Source organism: Petromyzon marinus, chromosome 27 (assembly GCF_048934315.1).
Source record: "Petromyzon marinus isolate PM22_M1 ecotype Great Lakes invasive population chromosome 27, UKy_Petmar_22M1.pri1.0, whole genome shotgun sequence".
Classification (NCBI taxonomy): Eukaryota; Metazoa; Chordata; class Hyperoartia; order Petromyzontiformes; family Petromyzontidae; genus Petromyzon; species Petromyzon marinus.
The window spans coordinates 4,547,949-4,571,319 of record NC_133693.1 but is presented as its reverse complement, the minus strand read 5'-3'; the positions used below and the strand labels follow the sequence as shown (position 1 = coordinate 4,571,319).

The following is a 23,371-nucleotide window of genomic DNA, read 5'->3' as shown; positions in this document are numbered from 1 at the left end:
GAGGGGTAATGCAAGTGTCCGGTTGGCTTCCTGGAGAGCCTCAGTAGATGGGGGCTCGCCGCCTGCCCAGTGCGGGGTTTTGGCCGCGTGCGGCTCCTGGCGGCTCCGCCGGAGCGAGCGTGCGGCTCGCTCCGCCAAGCCGCACTGTACACGCCGCCAGGGCTGCCAATTCCTGGAGATCTCCTCCCCCATACTCTCTCCCCTCCTCTACCCTCCTCTCCCCTCCTCTCTACTCTCTCCCATCCTTTCCTCTCTCTTTTTTTCCTCTCTCCTCTCCCTTCCTCTCTCCCCTCCTTTTTTACCATCAGAGGAAACAAGAAGATGCTCGGTGTAGTCGGCACCTTGCTTCGGTCATCATTTCGGGGTTTTTTTCCAATGCTTTGTTTTATGTGCCCCCTCCCCTCCTCTCTCCTCTCCCTTCCTCTCTCCCCTCCCCTCCTCTGCCATCTTTCACTCCTCTCCTATCTTCACACTTCCTCACTTTTCTCTCCTCCTCCTCCTCCACCATTCCCCTCCTCCCCTCTTCTCTCCCTGCCACCACGTCTTTCACTCGCTCTCTGTCTCCGTGTTTACAGGTCTCCGCGTGATTAAACGCGGATACTGTGTTTGGGCGCTTGTGATGCCTTCTAATTTGTCTTCGGCTGGTTGGATGCCGCGGTCATGAATGTGACCCACGAGGGTCAAACACACGGCCACCATCGTTTCCCCTAGGGGTTGTGGAGTTTGGGGGTGGCACTTTGTGTGTGTGTGTGTCTGCACGCATGCAAATGTATACCGGGAGCTGGTCTTCCTTGCTCTTCTAGGTCAACTCAGCCATTAACCGCATACCTGGCGTGGAGTGTAAACATCGGGCACTGGGAGATAAAAAGGTGGCCGGGCGTGGTGTTGGCCACCCACCCCTCTCTTTCATGCTGTGCCCGCCTTAGTCGGTGCTCATGAACAGCACTCGCCCCAAACGGTCTGGTAGAGGCTACATGGGCGATCTTTATTGTGGTTGCGAGCAGTGGCGCAGGGGTTGGCAAAATGCCCCCCTACCAAAGCCGCCGAATCTCATTCCCCGGCCACGGTACTGACGTGCGCACTCGCACTCGCATGCAGAACTTGATGCACCACCACCGGCACCATACCGACGCGGGTCAAAAATTCCGTTCGTCCGGGTACGTCGGACACCACGCTGTCCTGTGAGCATGACTCCCTCGTCAAGTTTATTCCATTCATTCCGCGAACGACGGCGGTGCCGTTCAGCCGGTCGCCCGGATATTTCACACACGGGGAGATCCGCGGTGCTGCGGTGGGCGGTTGACTGCGCACAGTGCAAAATAAGTTCAACATACATACGAAGCTGGACGTTTAATATTTGCAGAGAACGAGTACAGGGGTCCTTACCAAATGTGGAGCACATTATTACTTTCTAATTGGTCGACTGTGGCCCAAGTCTAAGAGCCACGTTGTGATTATGATAATCATCGCACACGTTTGATGATGCTGATGATGATGCTGCTTTTGCAGCTGTTACCACATCGTGCGCTTTCAGATGCGCTTCTGCGGCCGTCTGGAACGCTCTTCCTTCCGATGTTAGGAAGCCAATGGAGCTATGCACCTTCAAATCTTGATTGAAAACTAATTTTTTTAGAACTGCTTTTTGTGTTTAGTTTGTTGTCCTTCCCCCACACCTCCGATGAGCACGGTTGGCTATGTACGGTGCAAAAGAAGTTCAACATACACACATAGCTAGTGCTGCTTTAATTCTTTGTTTCTTATCAAAGCATCTCACGTGTAAAATCCCTCAAGGTGGAACATCTCATTTGCAAGATTGTCCAAGGTGTGAAGTGACACGCACATAGCGATGCTGCGGCACTGCCGGTCGCGATTGCACTGCCGCCGGTTCTGCCTGAGTTTGAACTGACGTTGCTGCCGATGCTACCAATGTTGTTGCCGGGTGATACAAGCGCCGCTGCTGGTTGCCGTGTGTCTCCTAGGCCGTGCCTCGGGCCCGCTTTCCTGAGCTGCGTGCGCCGCCCTCCCCCGCGTTGTCCCTTCTCGCCCAGGAGAAGCGGCAGAAGCGTATGGCCACAGAGCCCTCGGGGGTCCGGTTCCGGCCTCGCCGTTCCGTCTCCAGGCCGCCGTTGGCGTCGCTCGGCACTCCGCCACCGCCTCCCGACGATGACGACGCCGACGACGCCGACGATGACGACGCCGACGACGACGCCGACGACGACGTCACAGCAGTAAACCCCGTGCCAAAACAGCCGCCGTCACCGCCAGATTCGGACGCCTTCCTGGAGGACGCGGGGCGCCCGCCTGATCCCGTGGAGGGCCATCGTCCGGAGCGACCGCGAGAACGGTCGCGCGTCACTTCGTTGGCGCTGCCCTCCCAGCTGCTGCTGATGAGAGCGCAGATCGATTTTACACCTCCTGCCCCTCCTGCTGCCGCCGCTGCTCCTCCTGCTGCCGCCGCTGCTGCTGGTAGCGCCGGCGCATCTGTCGGCGCTGCTGCTGCGCTGACAGCTCCTCCCTGCGATCTCCGCGAGGAGGAGCTGCCCCACGTGTGCACAGCGATGCGCGCTGGCAAGCCGTCTCCTCCGCTCCTCCCGCTGCTCGCTCCGCCGCTGCTGGTGCTCAAGCGCGACTCCTCCTCCCCGCCGCCCGTGACGCCGGCGCCCCTGCTGCCCATCGCGGCAAAGCTGGAGTTCCCCCTACCCGGCGAGGCACCCGCACCGCCGACCCCCGACCTCGTGTTGCTCGTCCCGTCCAAGAAGCTGTCGCCCTCCCCCAGCGACGGCAAGGCGGTGAGGGCCGAGCTCTCCCCGCCGCCGCTGCCGCCGGCAAAACCGGACGGCAATCGGCCTCGCCTGCCCATGCGTCTCCTCCCGGCCGCCGTCAAAACCGGCGCCGGTGCCAGGAAAATGTCGGTGCCCTCTCTGAAGCCGAAGCCCCGGGCGGTCGCGCTGTCGGATGACGATGACGACGACGACAGGTGCGATGGCGACGACGACGATGGGGCTGACACGGACGACGGTGACGCGGAGGACGAGGAGGACACGGCGGGGGAGGTGATCTCGGACGTGAGCGACGTGCTGGTCCCGCCAAGGGGCAGTCCCGACGTGGAGCCGCTCAGGGTTTCGGATGGCTCGGCCGCCCCGGATGCCGAGGATGCGGAGCGCGATGCGGCCAAAACTCCTGGAGAACAGCAGGTGCCGGTGGGCACCGGGGTGGCGGGCATGGGGGGCATGGGGGGCACGGGGGACATGGGCACGGGGTGGCGGGCTCAGGGAAACAGGGAAATGGGCACAGGGAGGCAGACATGGGGAGGCAGACACGGTGGGTGGGCGTGGGGAGGCAGGCACGGGGTGGTCGACACGGGGGGTGAGCGCAGGGGATTGGGCACGGTGTGGTGGGCACGGGGAGCCGGGCACGGGTACCTGGGCACCGGGACAGACACGCACACCACGCATACCGGTTCATACCCATGCATACCCTACCCGTGCGTATACGTTCAGCCCCAGCGGTCTATTGAAGGCCGTGCAGGATGGATCTGTTGTCTTTGTTATCCCGCGTGCGTGCGAGCAGCCGCAGGAGCGCGGCTTCGCCGTGGGCGAGCTCGTGTGGGGCAAGATCCGCGGCTTCTCGTGGTGGCCGGGCGTCCTCGTGTCCTGGGAGGACACGGGCCAGTGCTGCGCCGCCGAGGACACGCGCTGGGTCTGCTGGTTCGGGGACTGCAAGTTTTCGCTGGTGAGGCCGCCAGGCGGCTGCTGCCGGCGGGAGTTGGGGCGGCTCGGTTAGTCGTTAAATAAATTGGCTGTAACGTAAATATGCAATGAGTGTGTTTAATCACCACGCTGCCGGTCGCAACGCTGCTCTTTCCGCTTTTTCCCTCGCACTGCTGCACTGTGGAATTCCCTCCTCCTGTCGTCTGTTCTTCCCAAGCTCTGACAACCTTGCTCAATTCAAAGAAACGCATTAACTGCTTTTCGTATTTAGTTTAATGTCCTACCACCCGTACCTCCGATTAGCACGGTTGGCTACGTACGGTGCGAAAGAAGTTCAACATACACACAGTGCACACATCTTGTTGCCTCTTATACCTTCGTCGGTGCTGTTTGTTGCTGCCTGCTTTGCACTTTGGGGCCTCTAGGGCACTGTGCTCAGCAAAAAAAAGAGAACTGGCAAGGTGGCACCGCTGACCCCCCCCACCTTCCATCCCCACCACAAAGGTGGCCGTGGACAAGCTCATGCCGTTCAGCCACTTCAAGGAGAACTTCAACCAGCAGACCTACGCCAAGAAGCTTGTCTACAGGAAGGCCATTTACCAGGCCCTGCAGGTGACCTCCCCACGATGGCTGGACACACTCGCGGGAGCTCGCTCGCTATTCTATCGCTACTCCCGTGCTTACTGTATCCATGAACTTCACGCACAGATTCGCTCCAGTCACTCACTCACCGTGCGGGCAGTCAATTGCCTCCTTAGCACTCTCATACCGCTACTACCATGCTTACGAGTTCCCATGAATTTCACGCTGCTATTCGCGCCAGTAATTTTGGTCATTTCGGCGACCCGGGTCACCCTTGCAAATGATACGATCCTCGTCTCCCGAGTTACCACCTGGATAAACCAAATTAACTTGAGATGAATTCCACCCCCCCCCCCCACCCACGCACTCAGGTGGCGAGCCAGCGCGTCAACAAGGTGTTCCCGCAGCCGGAGGAGAGCGACACGGAGCCCGGGCTGTCGTTGGAGGAGCGCATCTCTCCCATGATGCACTGGGCCATGAGCGGCTTCCCCCCCAAGGGAGCCAAGGGGCTCGTCCCTCTGCCTGGTGAGATGGCACGAGCGTGGTGCCCTCGTGGTATGGTACGGTCGGTTTTCCGCTGGCTCTTTACCGAGGCGACCCGGAACTAAACCGTGCTACGCCAGCCTCTCTGTTTAGGCGTTCGTTGATTAATTCACGTGCCCAGTACCGCGGAGTGAATTCACTCGTTCATTACCCTGCCGAGTGAGGTGTGCGACCGTATGGTGTGAGATCGTTCCGTATGAGGTATACCCCCGAGGGCAGATTGCTTTGTTATTTGGACTCTGGGGTACACGATTCTATTACAGAAACATGACTCCTCCCGTGGAGACATTGCCACCTGGGGTCAGAATATGTCTGTACATAGAACTTATTTCGCACTGTACGTAGCCAACCACGCAAATTGTAGACGTGGGGGAAGGACAACAAACAAAATACAAAAAAGCAGTTCCAAAGAAATTTGTTTTCAATTTAGATTTAAAAGTGCATAGCTCCCAGTGGCTTTCTAATATCAGAAGGAAGAGCGTTCCAGACGACCACAGAAGCGCACCTGCAAGCGCGCGACGCGGCGTCCGCCGTCTTTGCTCGATGGCGAGCCAAAAGCCGCTGGCTCAGCGGAAAGGCGAGCGGCTCACCATCTGAAGGTCGCGAGTTCACAAATCCTGGTTATGGGGTGGGGGTGGTTGGGGGATTGACCTTGGACATCACCGCTCCGGGGTCGATAAAATTAGTACCACTCTGTAGTTGTCCTATGGAAACACTCGCCCCCGTCAGAGGAATGTGGAACATCCACCACTGACTCAGAGCTCTCACCAGGATTGTGGGCGCAGTCTCAATGCTCGTTTGAGCAGGAAATCAGTTCGACTTTTTTTGACAAGTACTACGACAGGAAATTTCGCTCCTAGGTTTTCGCGGTCAATGTCACATCACAGCCAATCGGTAAATGTTCTCGATGACTCTCCAAGACACCGGCGTCGCTGCTGAAGCAGTCTTCTTCTTCTTCCTCCTCCTCCTCCTTCTTTCGTGTGGCTCATGTAGATGCAGAGCATCAACTACAGTTTCACATTCAGGTGGTCGAGGCAGACAACCGCGTCAGCAGGAGCGGAGTAGTGCATCGCTGCAATGTCTCCTTCGTATTTGTGGATCAAGCTGTAAAAAATCAGCATGTCTGTTCACGTGGCAACTTTGTTAATTGCCCGCGTCGGGCGGAGGAGGGTTAACGGCGCACATTTTGCTCACGCGACGTGACCCAAACAGTTACTATTCCAGGGTCAGAATAACGGCCACGCTCAGAATTCAACAGACCACAGCGGTGGGCGGAGGGGCTGGCAGGGGTGGAAGGGTAGCGTTTAAATAACCTATCGCGGTCTGACCCCGGGATCAGAATTCTATGGGGGTCAAAATCCTATCTCGCGTTTTCCCCGCAGAGGAGCTGGAGTCGAGCAAGCGCAAGCTGCAGGAGATCCACCTCTTCGCTGAGGAGAAGCGTCGCTCCGCCAAGCGCCAGAAGCTGTGCGCCGCCATCGAGTCGCTCGCCCTGCTGCCTCGAGGTGAGGGGGGCCCTGCCCTGCCCCCCCCCCCACACTGCCCCCCACTCTGCCCCCCCCACCCCCCGCCCTGCCCAACCTGACCGCCCCCTGCCCTGCACCCCACCCTGCCCCGCCCCACCCTGCCCACTCTGTCCCGAGCTGAGCCAGCCTCACGTCCGCCCGGTACGAGTGCTTTTTCCACTGGCCGTCTGCTGAGCCGAGCCAGAACCAAACTCAAACCGTGCTACGCTGGCCTCGCAAATCTGAAGCTGGCGCGGGGCAAGGATCGAATCTCATTTGCCCGAGTGCCCTGGAGCACCAAAGTTACAAAAGCAAAACAAATAAATTACAGAAATGATGGGAATAGAAATCGGAGCAAAAGCAACTGCTGTGCCGCTTGAGAAATCAAAAATATTGCACGAACGTAACGCAGTGTTAATTCATAAATTCCCTGGAGGGCAAGCTGGCTCGGGAAGCTTATTTTAGACCGACCACAATACAATTACAGTGTTAATTTACAAAAATGGTATACTCATTTAGATTATAGGGTGACTATTGTACTAATACAATTTGTGTACACTCACCACATAGACCTCTGCGACTGACTCTGTACTCTGTAGCGGCTGAGTTTGCTGCTTGTTCCCTGTGTTTACAGAGCAGATCATACAGGAGGTGCAGGAGGACATCCGGACTATTGAGGGTGAGAATGAGCCCACCCCCCGTCACAATGGGCCACAGAGAGCCCCCCACAACCTCCTAGCAGTGCCGGATTAAGCTGGTAACGTATGTTATAAAGGAGCCCTAAATAAAATAATAAACACGTAAATATTCAAACACAAATTTGTTGACTTGCATAGTAAAGTAATTCTATTTTTTCATTTGCTATACAGCCAGATAGTACGACAAATCGCTCACCTTAAACACCCAGTCGTTCATAAAAGTTGAAGGCAGTATAGTACTATAGTAATAGAGCAAGTGCAGAATAACTTAACCGGAATTGATAGCTTGAAAGCATTTAGCGCGCGGGGCCCTTGAAAGTGCGGGGCCCGTAGCTACTACATATGTAGCTACTTTTGCTACTAGGATAATCCGGCACTGCCTCCTAGCCAACGACTTTAGGGGCAGCATAGCTTGCGAAGTGCGGTGACCAGGCAGGGTGCAGCCTAGAGTGTTTCGAGATCTTTCATCTTTATTGAAACTGAAGGAATCCGATGAGCCGCGAAGCTCGTTTTTCACAGATGTCACAGTTTTTCGCAGGTGTCCAGTAGGTTTAACACCCAATACGCTGCCGTGTCAAATCCACCGCCGCTTTTGAGAGACGTTTGAAGGCTGTCTGCTGCGTCGGGCCTATGAGGAAGCCTGGCTCGACGCTCCCGAGTTGCGACCGGAATTTGTCTCCTCGTAATTTCGTGAAAATGTGCGCCTTATAAATCGTTTTAAAATGATCGTACTACTGTTAAAATTAATCCATACCTCTAGTTTCCTGGCTGCCTGCTGGCTGGGCTCCTCTTTACCCCGACGATAACTCCGCTGTGAGTGGCTACGGGGCCGTTGCCCCTAAAACTAGCTGGGTAGCTGGCTACATGGGATTTTTCTTGTAAAAGAAAAAAACCCCACCACTGAATTATTATTTTCTTTGAACCTATCGACGTGACTTTACCGAAAGACCCAAAAGAATATACTGAAGCAGTGGCGTAAAAAGTTCGGAAAAGACGTTTAACACTTGGCGACACCGAAGAGGTGGCAGTGACGATTGCAGAGGACCGACACAATTCGTTTGAAATTAATCGAACTTTTCAATTTGTCCTCCGATGTCGGCGTTGGGTCCGGGAGCCGATGCGGCGGAAACCGAACGCGGGCGACGAGGCGGCGTGTTTAATGATTCATCGTCGCACGCCCCGCGCCCCGTGTCCCCCTCGCAGAGATCTGCCTGTCGTGCGGCAGCCCTCGTATCTGTGCCCAGCACCCTCTGTTCGAGGGAGGGATCTGCCAGAGCTGTCAGGTCAGGAGACGGCACCTCGCCAGCGCACCTCACCGTTCCTCGCCAGTACACCTCGACATTCCTCGCTTGTACACCTCACCGGTGCTCGCCAGTACCCCTGACCATTCCTCGGCGGGGCACCTCACCACACATTATCACTCCTCACCATAGCTCACCAATGCACGTCACCACCAAAGCCCATGGAAAATGTTGTACTGAGCATTGTGCTGTGATGCTGGCTGTGTGGTGTAACGCTGGCTGTGTGGTGTGTGTGGTGTGACGCTGGCTCTGTGTTGTGTGTGGTGTGACGCTAGCTCTGTGTTGTGTGTGGTATGATGCCACGTGACGCTGGCTGTGTGGTGTGTGTGTGTTGTGCTGCTAGTATTGTGGTGTGTGCGGTGTAAAACACTGTCTGTGTGGGTGCCCGCTCAGATCACCTTCATGGAGTGCGCGTACCAGTATGACGATGATGGGTACCAGTCCTACTGCTCCATCTGCTGTGGCGGTCGAGAGGTGCTGATGTGCGGCAACATCAACTGCTTCCGGTGTGTGACTCACTCACTCGCACGCTCACTCGCTCGTTCACTCGCTCGCACACTCGCTCACACACACTTGCTCACATGCTCACTCGCTCACTCACTCGCACACTCGCTCACGCACACACTCGCTTGCACACTCACTTACACAAAGATCCCCCATCGAGTGAGCGCACACGATCACTGCATCGCTCGCCTTCAGACGCTCTTCCATTCCGATATTAGGAAGCCACTGGAGCAATGCACTTTTAAATCATCTAGATTGAATACTCGTTTTTTTCGAACTGATTTTTGTGTTGAGTTTGTTGTTCTTCCCTGCACCTCCGATTAGCACGGTTTGCTATTGTACGGCGCGAAAGAAGTTCAACGTACACACGTGTAGGCTTAACAGTCTGTTGGGGCAATCGCTGTTAGCAAGCATCTATGAAGGGCGTCATGGCATACAAAGGGGTGGGTGGCCAGCACCACGCCTGGCCACCTTTGTGTCCCCTGGGGCGATGTTTACACATTGCACCAGGCCCTCAGCAAATCAGTAACCCAATCCCCAACCCGAGCCTTTTCAGTTATCCTGTCTCCCTAACCGCAAACTTATTCCACATCCCAACCTAATGCTCTCCCCAAGCCCAACTCTATTCCTATCTTAATCCCATGCTTACCCTAACCCCAACCCTAACCCCGACCCTATGCCTAACCCTATCTCCAACCCAAACCCTAACCCCAACCATGTTCTTAAACCTATAATTCAGCCTAACCCGAGCCCTATTTTTAAGCCAAACCCGAACCCCACACACGATCCCTAATCCCAACCCTATCCATCTCGTTGTTCCTGCGCACTTCGTTACGCCGTGCCCACTCACGCTCCCATTGCATCGCACCACCCGGGCCCCCCAAAAACAATTCTGATTTCAGCGTTGCCTTCAATAGGAGCAGCATCAACGCTGGTTGCGTTGACAGTGGCGCTGTGCGTCGCGTGCGTCGCGTGCGTGTGTGTGTGCGTACGTGTGTGTGCGTACGTGTGTGCGTGTGTGTGTGTGCATACGTGTGTGTGTGCGTATGTGTGTGCGTGTGTGTGTGTGTGCGTACGTGTGTGTGTGCGTGTGTGTGTGTGCGTACGTGTGTGCGTGTGTGTGTGCGTGTGTGTGTGTATGTGCGTGCGTGTGTGTGGTGCTGGGGGGTGCGGTGGTGTAGTGGTTAGCGCCCTGCGCTACGAACCCGGTGACCCGAGTGTGATTCCCGCTCAAGGCCACCAACACCGGTGACGATTATCTGAACCGGTCTTGGGCCTTCCCTAGGTCGACTCGGCCTCAAATGAGTACCTGGTACGGTGTGTAAACATCACCACCGGGGAGACAAAGGCGGCCGGGCGTGGTGTTGGCCACCCACCCCCTCGTGTGCCGTGCCAGCCTTCACAGGTGCTGCTCGCTCACAGCACTTGCCCCAACAGTCTGTTGAGGCTACACGGGGGGAATTTTTGTCTTTTTGCGTGTGTGCGCGCGCATGGGGTGTCCGTTGGCGGGTTGCAGGTGCTTCTGCGTGGAGTGCGTGGATCTGCTCGTCGGCTCCGGCACGGCCAAGACGGCAATCGAGGAGGAGCCGTGGCGCTGCTTCATGTGCCGGCCCTCGCTGGCCACCTGCGGCCTCCTCAACCCGCGGCCCGACTGGCCCGCTCGCCTCCAGCACCTCTTCTCCAACACCCACAGCCAGGAGTTTGTGAGGAGCGCACTCGGCGTTTTGAGCGACGGATTTGTCCGCGAGCGTTTTGGTCGCTCAGACGCCACTCTCATAGGTAGCTCAGGGGGGGGGGGGGGGGGCTGAACACGACGGCGGGGGTGCTGCGTTTCACAGACGGGTATAGCCCACAGGAGTTTTAATGGCAGCGGTGGGTCGATGCTGCCTTGTGATTCTACCCATCGGGGTAATTCGAGAGCAGTTTTCAACGTTGGGCAGAGTTGGACCGTCACGCCGTCACCTCGTTTACCAGGGCGGCCGTGTGGCCCGAACCGCGGACCTCTGCAACGAACGGCTAAAAACGTGCCACCCCGCCCGGCCGCACCGCCGCAGGCGTCCTCGAGATGCGCGGACGCCGTTTTCCGCTGTCACGTGCTTCTAACCGTCCCGGCTGGGAGCAGTATCGGCAACGAACGCGAACGCGATTCGCGGGACCCCCATCCCGCCGCGGGTACGATGGGACCGACGGACCCACGGATTGGTTGACAATCTCTGCGCTTGCTCAGATATCCGTGTAACCCCGCGCCTCCTTTGAGCTCCGTGCAGTGACGCTGACCCCTTGCGTTAACTGTAAGCAGGTCGGCGGGAGTGAGCGGAGCGCTTGTGTGCGGTGGCGGGGTCCGGGGTGGGTGGGAGGGGACAACCATGCCACCCTGTGCCTCCTCCCATCACCTCTCTCCTGCTCTGCTCTTCTCCACTCTCCTTCACTCTCCTCCCCCGTTCCCTCCCTCCCCGCGTCTCCCAGGAGCCCCCGAAGCTGTACCCACCAATCACGCCAGACCACCGCAGGCCGATCAAAGTGCTGTCCCTCTTTGATGGGATTGCCACAGGTACGATGCAGTTAAGGCCTCGAGTTGTACTATAGCCTTGTGACAATGTTGGCAACAGCTTGGTGGATTTACAGACATGTGCACAGACACGTGACGTCTGTGCATGCTTGTAGTGTACGATGTGGTATTTACCGCACTGCGCTACGAACTCGGTGACACGAGTTCGATTTATGCTCGCGAACGATTACAGTGGCGGATATTTGAACCAATCTTGGGTCTCCCCTAGGTCCACTTGGCCTTAAATAAGCAGCTGGTGCGGTGTGTAAACCTCAGCACTGGCGAGACAGAGGTGGCCGGACGCAGTGTTGGCCGCATACCCTCTCGTGCGCCGTGCCGACCTTCGTGGGTGCTCGCTAACAGCACTTTCCCCTACATTCTAGTAAGGGCGAAAAGGGGGGCATCTTCGCCTGCGTTCTTATACGCGGGTGCGTGTGGCAGGGCTGCTGGTGCTCAAGGAACTGGGGATCCGCGTGGAGCGCTACGTCGCCTCCGAGGTTTGCCAGGACTCCATCAACGTGGGGACCGTGCGTCACGCCGGAGACATCACCTACATCGGGGACATCCGCAACCTCACCTACAGCAACGTGCGGCGCCACACCGCCACCACGCCACCCACATCAACCCCGCTGCCACCGCCACGCAAACGCCTATTACATCACCATACCACCCACATACATTTCACCACCACGCCCCCTACACCACCACACACCGCGGGTTCTTGGTGTGTGCTCGCTCACCGAGGGTTCTTGGTGTGTGCTCGTATCCCCGTGTGCTCACGTCCGCAGCTGCAGAAGTGGGGCCCGTTCGACCTGGTGATCGGCGGCAGCCCTTGCAGCGACCTCTCCATCGTCAACCCCGCGCGCAAGGGCCTCTACGGTGAGACACCCTCGGCAGCACAACGTGGCGCAGCGCTGAATAGCCATGGTAGATGTAACGGGAAAAGGGGTGTCTTGTGTGTGTTGCGTGTGTGTGCGGAGCGGTAGTGCGCTGCGCTACCAACTCGGCGACCCAAGTTCGATTCCTGCTCCCAGCCAACGTCGGTGACGAGTATATTTGAACCAGTCCTGGGTCTCCCCTAGGTCAACTTGGCTTCAAATGGAGAATTAATAATAATAATTTACATTTATTCGTAAGGGGCCTTCCACTAATGTCTCAAGGCGCCCGGTGCGGCGTGTGAAAAACATCGCCACTGGGGAGACAAAGGAATGAACTTGGTCACCCACCCTCTTGTGTGCCATGCCAGCCTTCAGAGGTGCTCGCTATCAGCATTTGCCCCAACCGTCTGCTAAGGCTCTATTGGGGACCTTTGTCTTTTGAGCAGTAGTGTAACGTTGCACTACCAACCCGGCGACCTAAGTTCAATTCCCGCTCACAGCCAACACCAGTGACGACTATCTGAACCAGTTCTGGGTCTCCCCTAGGTCGACTCAGCCTCAAATTAGTACCTGGTGCGGTGTGTAAACATCATCACGCGGGAGACTAAGACGGCTGGCCGGGCGTAATCTTGGCTTCGTGTGCCGTGTCGGCCTTCGTAGGCGCTCGCTAACGGCGCTTGCCCCAAAACAGTCTGTTAAAATCTACACGGGCGGGGGGGGGATCTTTGTCTTTTGCGTGTCGGCGTGGCCGGCGTGGCTGACGCAGAGGGCACGGGGCGACTCTTCTTCGAGTTCTACCGGCTGATGAACGAGGCGAAGCCGCGCGAGGGCGAGGAGCGGATCTTCTTCTGGCTCTTCGAGAACGTCGCCGCCATGGGCAACAACGACAAGCGCGACATCTCCCGCTTCCTCGAGGTGCGTGCGGAGGCGGTGGTGGGGGGGTGGGGGGGGTGGCGACTGGAGTGCCCCTGCTGGAACATAATATCAGGAGAAGGAGGTCCCTGGAGCAAGCATCATTGAGAGCTAGGTCCTAACCCTAATGACTCCAAGCCTATGAACAAATCGCGGGGTTGAGCCTCAATTGTCCTCAGTCCAAAACAGACTGCAGATTGGAGGATAAGGGGCTACGTTGTCAGTAGAGGGTGGCAAAATCTCATTGTTGTACTGTACTATGGTTTAATACAACTATTTTATTTTACACGGTAAGGGCCACTGACCTGGCCACAATTGATAGCTCGATGAAGTGGCTTATCGCGTGAACATTTACAGCAGCCAAAAACTCTAAAAGCATGTTTCTAAATGTAGAGGGAAAAACCGCAGGACCCGGAGAAAATCCACACGACCACGGGGAGAGAGAAATGCCAACTCCAAATACAACGTCGTCAGGGTTGGGATCGAACCCACGTCCTCCTCCATACCAGGCGAGGTAGTTAACATCTCGCCAGCATCTATGCTCCCAGCGTTCGCCCGACCAGCACTGACCCAGCGTGGTGAAGTATGATAAAATTAGTCGCGCGACCCGTGGGATGCACGGGGACGCCCTCATCCAGCGGTGGAATGACGGAAAGGTGACTGTACGTCGTCATTACGTGCAGGGTGGATGCAGACGGTGACGACTGTGGTTGCTTCCGGTTTTGTTCTCAATCTGCTGCAGTGCAACCCAGTTATGATCGATGCCAAAGATATCTCAGCCGCCCATCGCGCCCGCTACTTCTGGGGGAATCTTCCGGGCATGAACAGGCAAGTGGTAAAAGGCCACCCCTTTGCCAGCGTCTGCCGGAGCACGCGTTGTTGTGGTGCATTGTGGGTAAATAAATGCAAAAGCAGAAATGAATTCTGTTTCTCAAAGCATAATCAGAAAATGTTATTTTGCCCATTTGGCAGTTGACTTTTGAGACCAGTGTGTTTAACAAGCCTGACTCTGCTGTTGAGACTCAGAAGGTCGAAAACGATTCAGCATTTACACCATTGGAACCTCCTTTGCCAGTAGCAAAATATTATAATTGGATTTTTACCCTTTTATCTGGCAACAAAACTGACACCTTTTTTTACAAGGAGTCATGTTTGCATTGACCGTAATACCTGCCGGTCAGGATGCAAACAAAAACATAACTCTGATAATGTATGCACTGTCCTTGAAATTGATTGGTCCACACCCGAGACAGCCTTCCTTAGAGCCTCGTCTCACATGGTGTTGGACCAGATGACGCCAAAAGGCGTCTGCTTAAACAAAAGCTCTCATGCAAACACATTCATCTCGAAAGCCACTAGGGTTAGGAATAAAGCGTATTTTTGTTAAAAGCTTGGCACTAAGCACTTTAGTGATGTCTCCATGACTTATCAAGGAATGGCGGCCGTTGTTGTTGTTGGTGCATGTGTGCAGGGTGTGAAATTCGTATGGTGTGTGCCGGTGGCCTCCATGCATGACTGCGTGCCTGACTGCGTTCATGCGTGCGTTACGTAGACCCCTGGCGGTCACTGCGGTGGACAAGCTGGAGCTGCAGGATTGCCTGGAGCACGGCCGCACGGCCAGGGTATGGCTACAACCCCCTGAGAGAGATGCACAGAGAGACGTAGAAACACCTCCGATTAGCACGGCTGGCTATGTACAGTGCGAAAGAAGTTCAACATACATACAGAGAGATGTAGCTACAGAGACAAGTAGATGCATACAGATAGACACAGATACATACAGAGAGACCTACATACATAGAGAGAGACATAGATAAAGAGAGAGAGAGGCAGATGGAGAGAAAGACAACAGAGACACGGAGAGAGCAAGACACATCATTTTTCATGAGGGTGGGGGGGATCCAAACAACTGGGCACCCGCCATTCACAGGCACATGTTGTGCGTGCGTGCTGGGTAAGGACTCCGTCTCGATCCTCTCCCCTGTCCGACCGTTGCCGTCCTCAGTTCAGCAAGATCCGGACCATCACCACACGCTCCAACTCCATCAAGCAGGGCAAGGACCAGCACTTCCCGGTGATGATGAACGGTCGGGAGGACATCCTGTGGAGCACCGAGATGGAGAGGTGAGAGTCCTGGCAAGACGCTGGGGCACTCGACGCTAGCCTGCACCGGGGCCCTCCGTCCAGCTCGGTCGTTGATGCCATCGCCAGATGGAGCCTTACCAAGCCGTCGTTTTTGTCCATCTAGGGCGTATCTTAACGGAGACGTTAACCCTGACCACAGGGTTCTTGTCATCCAAGTAAACGTGGAACGTTGGGCCAATGTTGGTTCGTTCAGGGGTTCCAACTGCATGCCGAGGCTGGCACAGCGTTGAATGTCTCTGGGGACGTGTTCTCGTAATTACAGGTTTCCCTCGCTTTACGCGGGTTCGGTTGTGTGTGATTTCACGCTGTGTATGCGGCTAACTTATTCCTACCCAAAATTCGCTCTATGCAGTTGCGGCTATGAGGTCGGACATGGTACAACATTGTCTGTATAATGTGTGTGCTGTGTGCGCTACTCGGCAGGCAGCTGTTGAACTTCTTTTGCACCGTACGTAGCCAACCGTGCTAATCGGAGGTGAGGGTTAAGGGTTAGCAGCTATCATCACCATTCTTAGGGCGCCACGGTGGCGAGATGTTAACTCCCTCGCCTAGTATGCAGGAGGTCGTGGGTTCGATCTCCAGCCTGATGCCACTATATGTGGAGTTTGCATGTTCTCCCTGTGGTTGCGTGGATTTTTCTCTGGGTCCTCTGGTTTTTTTTCCTCCACATTTAAGATCAAGCCTTTAGAATATTTGGCTGCTATAAATTTTCACGTGTTAAGCCACTTTGTTGAGCTACCAATTGTGGCCAGGTCGCTTCTGAAAAAGAGCTACATAGCTCAGTGGGCTATGCCTGGTTAAAATAATAAGCTTAAAAACACACAATAGCTAAAAAAATTACTTTCGTGACTGCAGGAATTAATATTCTTTGGTTCTTTCAGTAAAGTCACGTAGATAGAAGAAAAAGAATAATAAAAAATAATGTGAATAAAAATAATAAAATAAAATAATAAAAACTAAAAAAGCACTAATGTAGACTGTAGCCTGGTTCTTAATCGGAGTGAGTGTACTGGCAGTCTATAATGTAGACTGTAGCAATGGTTATTCAGCTGAGTAAGTGTAGTGGCAGTATATAATGTAAACTTATTCTTGGTTGTTTCGGTAAAAAAAACCCACGACTTTTCGATCACAACACAAGCGATCGTCTTCAGGAGGAAAGAGGGGAAAGGTCACCGAAGGCAACCGTTTATGAAGGTTTCAGAAATTGGCGTGGCACAAGCGCTCCGGCGACGCAACGAAGTGGTCGGAAGCATATGTGCCCCAGGGTCAGAGAGCACCAATGTGAAAAAACAGAACATGAAGTGCCACAAAACGTCTCGGTGTCAGAACGAAGTGGGCGGGGCATATGTGCCCTGGGGACAGATAACAAGAAAACGACACAAATCATGTCATGACTTGACCTGTGCTCCCTTGACAAGAAAACCCAAATCAAGTCATGACCCAAAGTGGTTGATGACATCTTTCCAATGATTGCTGAGTCTATAACCATCCTCTCGGTTGAAATTGTGTCTGTGTCTGTATATATGGATGGCTTCATGAACGAATCTGTGTTGATAGCCAGTGGGCTTGCAAAGTACCATTGTCTTAGATAATTAAATTTCGTGTGAGCCAGCCGCATTCAAATAATGATCAGCATTAGGCAGATTTGAAACACGCTAGGACCAAAACTTCTGCCGTGGCTGATCATTATTTTAATGCAGCTGGCTCACACGAAATAGATTTCTCTAGACGATGGTAGTTTGCAAGCCCACTGGCTTTCAACAAAGATTCGTTCATGTGCTCCCCAATTAAGAACCAGGCTATATTTTGATTTAAAGCTTTCGTGATTGCAGGGATTCATATTCTTGGTCCTTTCGGTAAAGTCACATAGAAGGGAAACAATAAAATAATAAAAATATAAAACAATAAAATTCTCACGACGTTGAAACGTGACTTTACCGAAAGAACCAGGCTACAGTCTACATTTGTGGTTTTAATTTAATTTTGTTATTTTTTATTCACTTTTTTTTAATCAACGTGACTTTACCGAAAGAACGATTAAACACAATAGCTTGTTTAATTCGTATTAATGATAAATTAATATTATTATGATGATTGAATTGCCGACCATTTGTAGACTGAACCGTTTGACCGGCGGTGGCGCCCGCTCACGCGTGCAGGATCTTCGGCTTCCCCGTGCACTACACGGACGTGTCCAACATGAGCCGCATCTCGCGCCAGCGGCTGCTGGGCCGCTCATGGAGCGTGCCCGTCATCCGCCACCTCTTCGCCCCGCTCAAGGACTACTTTGCCTGCACGTCTTGAGCGTCTCGAGCGGGCATCGCGCTCCATTCCGCCCCACGACGGCCCCCTTCACGGTTAACCCGGGCCGTTCACATGCGTGGTGTCGGGTGGGCGAGTGGAGGAAGGGGGGGGGGGGTTGGCCAGCCCGTCAAGGTTCTCCGTGGCCTCCGCGGCCACCACCGGCCTCCCGCTGCCGCTGCCCCCCCCACCCCCCCTCTCTCACCCACCCCACGCCGCCACCGTCCATCAGCCACCGACGCGCCGTATTGAGCGTGGTTCGGGGCCGCCCGTTTTTTGTCGAAGGGGAGACCAGGCCCCAGGTAGGCTTCGTGCAATAGCTGAGTTCGTTCGGCCGACGTGAGTTTGTGCAATCTGCATTAACGGAGGGCATGAGCCGAGTCTGAGAGGATTGCTCGGCAGGGTGGAATGGAATGGAGCTCAATTCCTGCTTAAACGTGACAGATTGTTGCGAAAGAAGGACATGTTCCATCGCACGGGTGGATTTGAAATTTTCTAAAGGAGGACAAAAAAATCGTAATTGCGAGGACCTTTAAAGAATACAAGTGTGGTGTTCCCCAGGGCCGGTACTAGATGAAGGGCATTTGGTGGGGCTCTGCACCACCAAATGCCACTTTGGCCCCCCAAGTTCACTCCCCTTAGCGGTGCATCACTGTTATGGTGTGGCTCCTCCACACAGCCGCTTTACTGAGCCTCCCCCACGTCTATCGGAGAGAAGTTGAAGCAGGCCCTGTCTCTTGCAGGTTAGGCCGTGTGTTGAGTATTTAGGTTTTTTTTTCAAGCTTTCGCCAACGCACTACTGGGGGGGGGGGGGAGCATCTTCAGGCGAGTTGAAGATACCCTGAGCAGTGTGCGGCTCAGCTTGCAAGCTTGTGGGACATCCTCGGGAGTTGAAGGGGGAACGGTTGAAGAAGCCAGCAGTAGTGCGTGGAGAAAGCTCGAGGGAAGAAACGCTCGCGACACGAACCTCACCTGCAAAGCCGTGCCCTGGATTATGTGTGGCGGCGAAAAGCAACGTCTGCGTCCTTTAAAAATAACCAATCGCTCAGAGTTTTATCGACAACTTACGAGTTGTCAGGACCGGTCTTGAGTCGATCGTCGCCGGTAACAATTATAAACACTAAATAAGCAATGACAGGGTTAATCATTAATTCGTTTCGTCATTAACATCATCAACACTACTGACATCGTCATGCTTACCTGAGCCACCTCCTGGCTGCAGTGCGTGCATTGATGGCGTCACGATGGCTTTGTTGGATGGTTGCTCGTTGATGTCAACCTGGCAGCAAATCGCCCGGTGGTGTCCTGGGCCTAATGACGTAATGCCCGACAGTAACAGCTCTTAAGGACAAAGAGATTTACGATCTCACCATAGCGACACCCATACTTAAGATTCGTGTTCCAATACGATATTTAGCATCGTATTACAATTGTAGCCTGCGGGATGTACGGTTAAAATGTTCTGTACGCCGGCCCCTCAGTCACACCTGGCCACAAGAGGCCAATTTATGAGCAGGGTGGAGGATGCTTCCATTGGCTGGTGTCCGTCTCGCGTTCGAAACATCACGACGACCGATCGATCCGCGATGACTTTTTTCGTCCTCCTTCAGCGTGATTTAAAAAAAAAATCCCCGTCTTTATATCCAGCTGAAAAAGTAAAAACAAACAACTGAAACGCTGACGCAGCGACGAAGTATAACGGAACATATATTTATAGGATTGTGGTGTAAATGGTGTGCGAAAATGGGCTTGATGGCAATATTTTATATTCTTACTTTAGTTGCAACAAGAAATTAACTAAAGGCAAAAAAAAATAGTGTTTTTATAGTTGAGTGATGGTGCAATACTGTCTGGGGCGATGGCAGTGTCCGTGGGTGCTGCCTAGGCCACTTTTTTTGAAGTGGCCTTTCCAAAAAGAAGAAATACCATCCACTCCACGCGCACATCCGACGAAAGCAGTGGAATGTCCGCCGTGGGTGAGGATGGAGGTCGCACTAAAACTGCCCTTTGGCTCGTATCACTTTATCGTGTCTCTTTATCTGCCCGCATCGCGTCTTGCAGAGGTCGTTGGCAAAATTTTGTTTTCTCGAAGTTTCACAATTTTTAAGAAAATATGATATTTTTTTTTCTCTCTTCCAACGCCGTGACTTTTTAAAACTTTCAAGCGATATTTGTTTCACCGCGAGTATTTCTCCTGAGCTAACATCCGCGGGAGGTTACCATCGGCGGTGGTAATTGTACACGACAAGAAAAAGGAGCCTGCAGTCTTGAACACCAGCACCTTGCCTGTGGTTTGTACACAAGCGTTGTTCTATTCAATTTCCATCATTATTAATTACCTTCACATTTCCAGTCTTTACGTCAGGCCTGCCCGGTGGCACCGCTCGCTCTGCTGGTAATTAAAACGACTTCGCGCGTTACCGGACGTTCACAACCCTGGAACGCAACGAGAGCTCGCTAGCTCGCTAGCTCGTTAGCTCGCTAGCTGCTGCTGCTGCTACTGCAGGACCGTGCCTTTGTTAGACGCTAGCATTGCTCGGCTGCCCCCGTCCTGATTGAAAAACAACAACAACAACAAAAACACCAAATCGAGTCGACATTTGCAGCAGAACACCCGGTATAGCATATTGCCATCCACCGCACCACAAGAGCGTCCCGCGATATCTCGCCTATCGTTTCGTACGGCAGACCGCCCCTACGATTCTCGTAGGCACCGTCGAGACGCCGACGCTGGCAGTTGTGGGGGCAACCTTTGGTTGCAACTACGACATCAACAACAATAGCTGCGTTAGAACTTCCAAAAATAAATAATCAGGTACAAAAAAATTTGATCGTTCTCTTAATGGGGGGGGGGGGGGAGTGGGGGAAGGGGGGTTAGGGGTGGTTTGGGGTCGTGGGGGGGAAATAGTATTGAGATAATTGCTTTGCTTGCACGTGTGTGTGTGTGTGGATGCGTGCGCGCGTGTGTGTGTATGTAGGGGTCATTGGGGCAGGCTGTTAAAAGGCTGTCGGTGGATTCTGCGGGGTGTTGAGTCACCAATGGAATGGGGCAGAACATTGAGTGTTTGTTGAGTAGGAGCGGTAGGGCGGTACCCTCCGGGTTCTCGTGTACGTATGCGTGGGACGTGCATTAAAGTGCCGTCCAGGCAATGGTACCCACACTGATTTCAAATGGTGCTCGAGTTTAGGTGGCTTTGGAAGATGTCGATTGCGACTTCGTAGCCGAACCTTTATGTTGATAATAGGCGATTACCCCTGTGCCGTGGGCTTAGCAGTGCATATATTTGTGACCGAGGTCATCCCGAGGACATTGACCATTTGTCAACCCTTCCAGATGATCGGCCAGGGGGGGGTGGCCAGACTGCGCCTCGTGACCCATGAGTGACTTGGTAGAGTCGGACCTTGCTTTACATCTTTTAAACGCAACTTCATATGAGACTGGGGGTGGGAAATAGAAATCTGTGGAAGAGGCAGCGGCCCCCGGGGCACTCCGCCCTTGACAGCAGGGCTAGACAAGAGTACTCCCAGGGCACTACCGCAGATTTCTATGAATTCATAACACCACAGCCAGCCAGCGAGAGCGATCCTGCGTGACCACTCCGCCAGAGAATTATTGTATAAAATATTGTGCATCGTGTCGCTCTCGGCCATTTGAAGATGTCGGTATGAGGCTCGTGGGGTCAGGAAGTTTAGCCACCCCCTGCAATAGAGTCGATTCATCGTAGCAAGAGCCAGAAGAGCCATTCCCTGACTCCAATGAGGCCCAGCTGTGTGGCCCGTTTAGTGCTGGCGGGCTTTTGTCTGACAAAGGTGGGCATTGATGAAAAATGACATTGTGGTCCGATCTCCAATTTTCTTGTTTAATCAGCCGAGCTGAGCATGGTAGTGCCCAGGCTGTTACATAATGTAATTGGTTACATCTCATTGTCTGCCTGCACATTGATTGACTTTCCAAGTCCACTTGTGCGGTTATGTAACTCGCATACCGAGCCAAGCCAATGTGTGACTGAAGTCCCAACTGCTTGGAGGTTTGCGGAGATTTAACAATTTTTGCCGGCGCCGCAAATTTAGATTTGATATACAGCGGCGATAGTGAATATTGGCCATTCGCCAGTCCACCCTCCATTTGTGTCCAGTGTCCATCCGTCGTCAGCATGGCATTTGGAAGGCATTTTTGCTCGATCTTCCGGGAGTCTCGGGAGTGGCTCTACGGAGTGACGACCCAGGCTATACTTGTTTGGTACGGGGCGCTACGGTGGCGAGGAGATGTTAACTACCTCGCCAGGTATGCAGGAGGTCGTGGGTTCGATCCAGACCCTGACGACTGCTGCTGTATATTTGGAGTTTGCATGTTCTCCCCGTGGTCGCGTGGATTTTTCTCCGGGTCCTCCGGTTTTTCCCTCCGCATTTAGAATCAGCACGCGTTTAGAGTATTTGGCCGCTACAAATTTCCACTTGATAAGCCACTTCGTCGAGCTATCATTTGTGGCCAGGTTGCTTCTGAAAATGAGGTATATAGTTCAGTGGGCCTTACCTGGTAAAATAAAAAAATAGTTTATAGTTTTATATATATAAAAAAATTGCTGGCCCAGATTTTTTGACTGCGCTAAGCATTTTTGGCACCCCCCCCCCCTCCTGTGTGTGTACACCTGTGTGTGTGTACACCTGTGTGTGTGTAGCTGGGCTACCCAGGTTTGCTCACTTTACTAATCAAAGTGGAGTATAAGTGAGGTTCATTAGCCCCCCACCCCTGTACCCATGTGGTATGCTGCACCATAAATTCCTCCCCCCCCCCCCCCGTGTGTTTTGCCAGTAAGAGCTCCCGCCCCTCGCCGCACAACGCCGCTTACGTGTACATTGACGTGCCGTGTGTCCCGTCCCATGTCCTCCGCGGGAATGGTCGCTTCCGTACGTCTCGGCAAGGGCTGCTTTGTTACTTCGCGGGGCGCTAAGTTCAGAGTGACGACGTCGGGGGCGTCTGGTGGGGGGGGGGTTGTTTTTGTGTTTGTTGTTGTTGCGGAAACCGATGTGCTCCTCCGTAGTGCTAGTCCAAAGAGAAATTTGGGAGAAATATTTAAATATTGCACACGACGACCGTTTCTTTTTTACTTTCCACTTTTGTGTCGTGATTTTTGGCGTCCACTTTTTTGTATGTTACCGCATCACGTCGGGCGAGTTCATGGTAGCGCAATCGCTCTTAGAGCGAGGCGTTTCGTTTCAAGCATGGCATTGGTTTCCGTCGGAAGTTTTTTTTTGTCCCAAATGTACAACCTCCTCACCCCACCCCCCACTGCAAGTTATATTTGAGCACCTTAAGCACTCTCTGAATATGCCTTCCGTAGTACTGCAGCTGTATTACTTTCGATTTGTAGAGTGGGAAGTCCACGTGTGATTATTTATAGGGACTTTCTGGAGAAACACCGGAGCTGTTTTACAACTGGCATTCTTAAACGAAATGCACAACGCAAAACAGTAATAAGAGCTCGTCTATGATGGTGCTAAAATATTCCGAGTGTTCTCTCTCCGTTGTTGTTGTTTTTTAAAATATAAATATATACACAGTACACATATATAAACACGTGTGTGGTCACGTCTTGTCCCCTGTGACCCTCGCACCCCAGTTTCCGTGCCGCCGTCACGTCGGGAACCAGGACGGCTCTCGATCACTTTGGGTTGCCACCTCTCCGGGGTACAGGCAGAGAGAGAGAGAGAAACTAAAAGAAAGCGGGCACATGAAGGCGAGA

General features: G+C 53.7%; 1 protein-coding gene across 4 annotated transcripts in view; it reads left to right on the top strand.

The window, feature by feature from the left end:
* The window catches only part of LOC116946479 (DNA (cytosine-5)-methyltransferase 3A-like), a 36,480-nt gene extending 16,724 nt beyond the window's left edge, over positions 1 to 19,756 (top strand). Inside the window, exons 4-20 of one of the 4 annotated variants that reach the window (XM_032961401.2) lie at positions 2,052 to 3,194; positions 3,571 to 3,732; positions 4,215 to 4,322; positions 4,664 to 4,817; positions 6,218 to 6,340; positions 6,975 to 7,019; positions 8,242 to 8,321; positions 8,733 to 8,845; positions 10,360 to 10,546; positions 11,310 to 11,394; positions 11,833 to 11,978; positions 12,180 to 12,270; positions 13,036 to 13,184; positions 13,924 to 14,009; positions 14,734 to 14,803; positions 15,187 to 15,305; positions 17,486 to 19,756. In XM_032961401.2, coding sequence (XP_032817292.2) covers positions 2,052 to 3,194; positions 3,571 to 3,732; positions 4,215 to 4,322; positions 4,664 to 4,817; positions 6,218 to 6,340; positions 6,975 to 7,019; positions 8,242 to 8,321; positions 8,733 to 8,845; positions 10,360 to 10,546; positions 11,310 to 11,394; positions 11,833 to 11,978; positions 12,180 to 12,270; positions 13,036 to 13,184; positions 13,924 to 14,009; positions 14,734 to 14,803; positions 15,187 to 15,305; positions 17,486 to 17,630 — 3,006 coding nt within the window. In that variant the 3' untranslated portion in view covers positions 17,631 to 19,756. The other 3 variants (XM_032961400.2, XM_032961399.2, XM_076070035.1) reach the window with 3 other exon arrangements.
* The last annotated feature ends 3,615 nt before the right edge of the window (positions 19,757 to 23,371 follow it).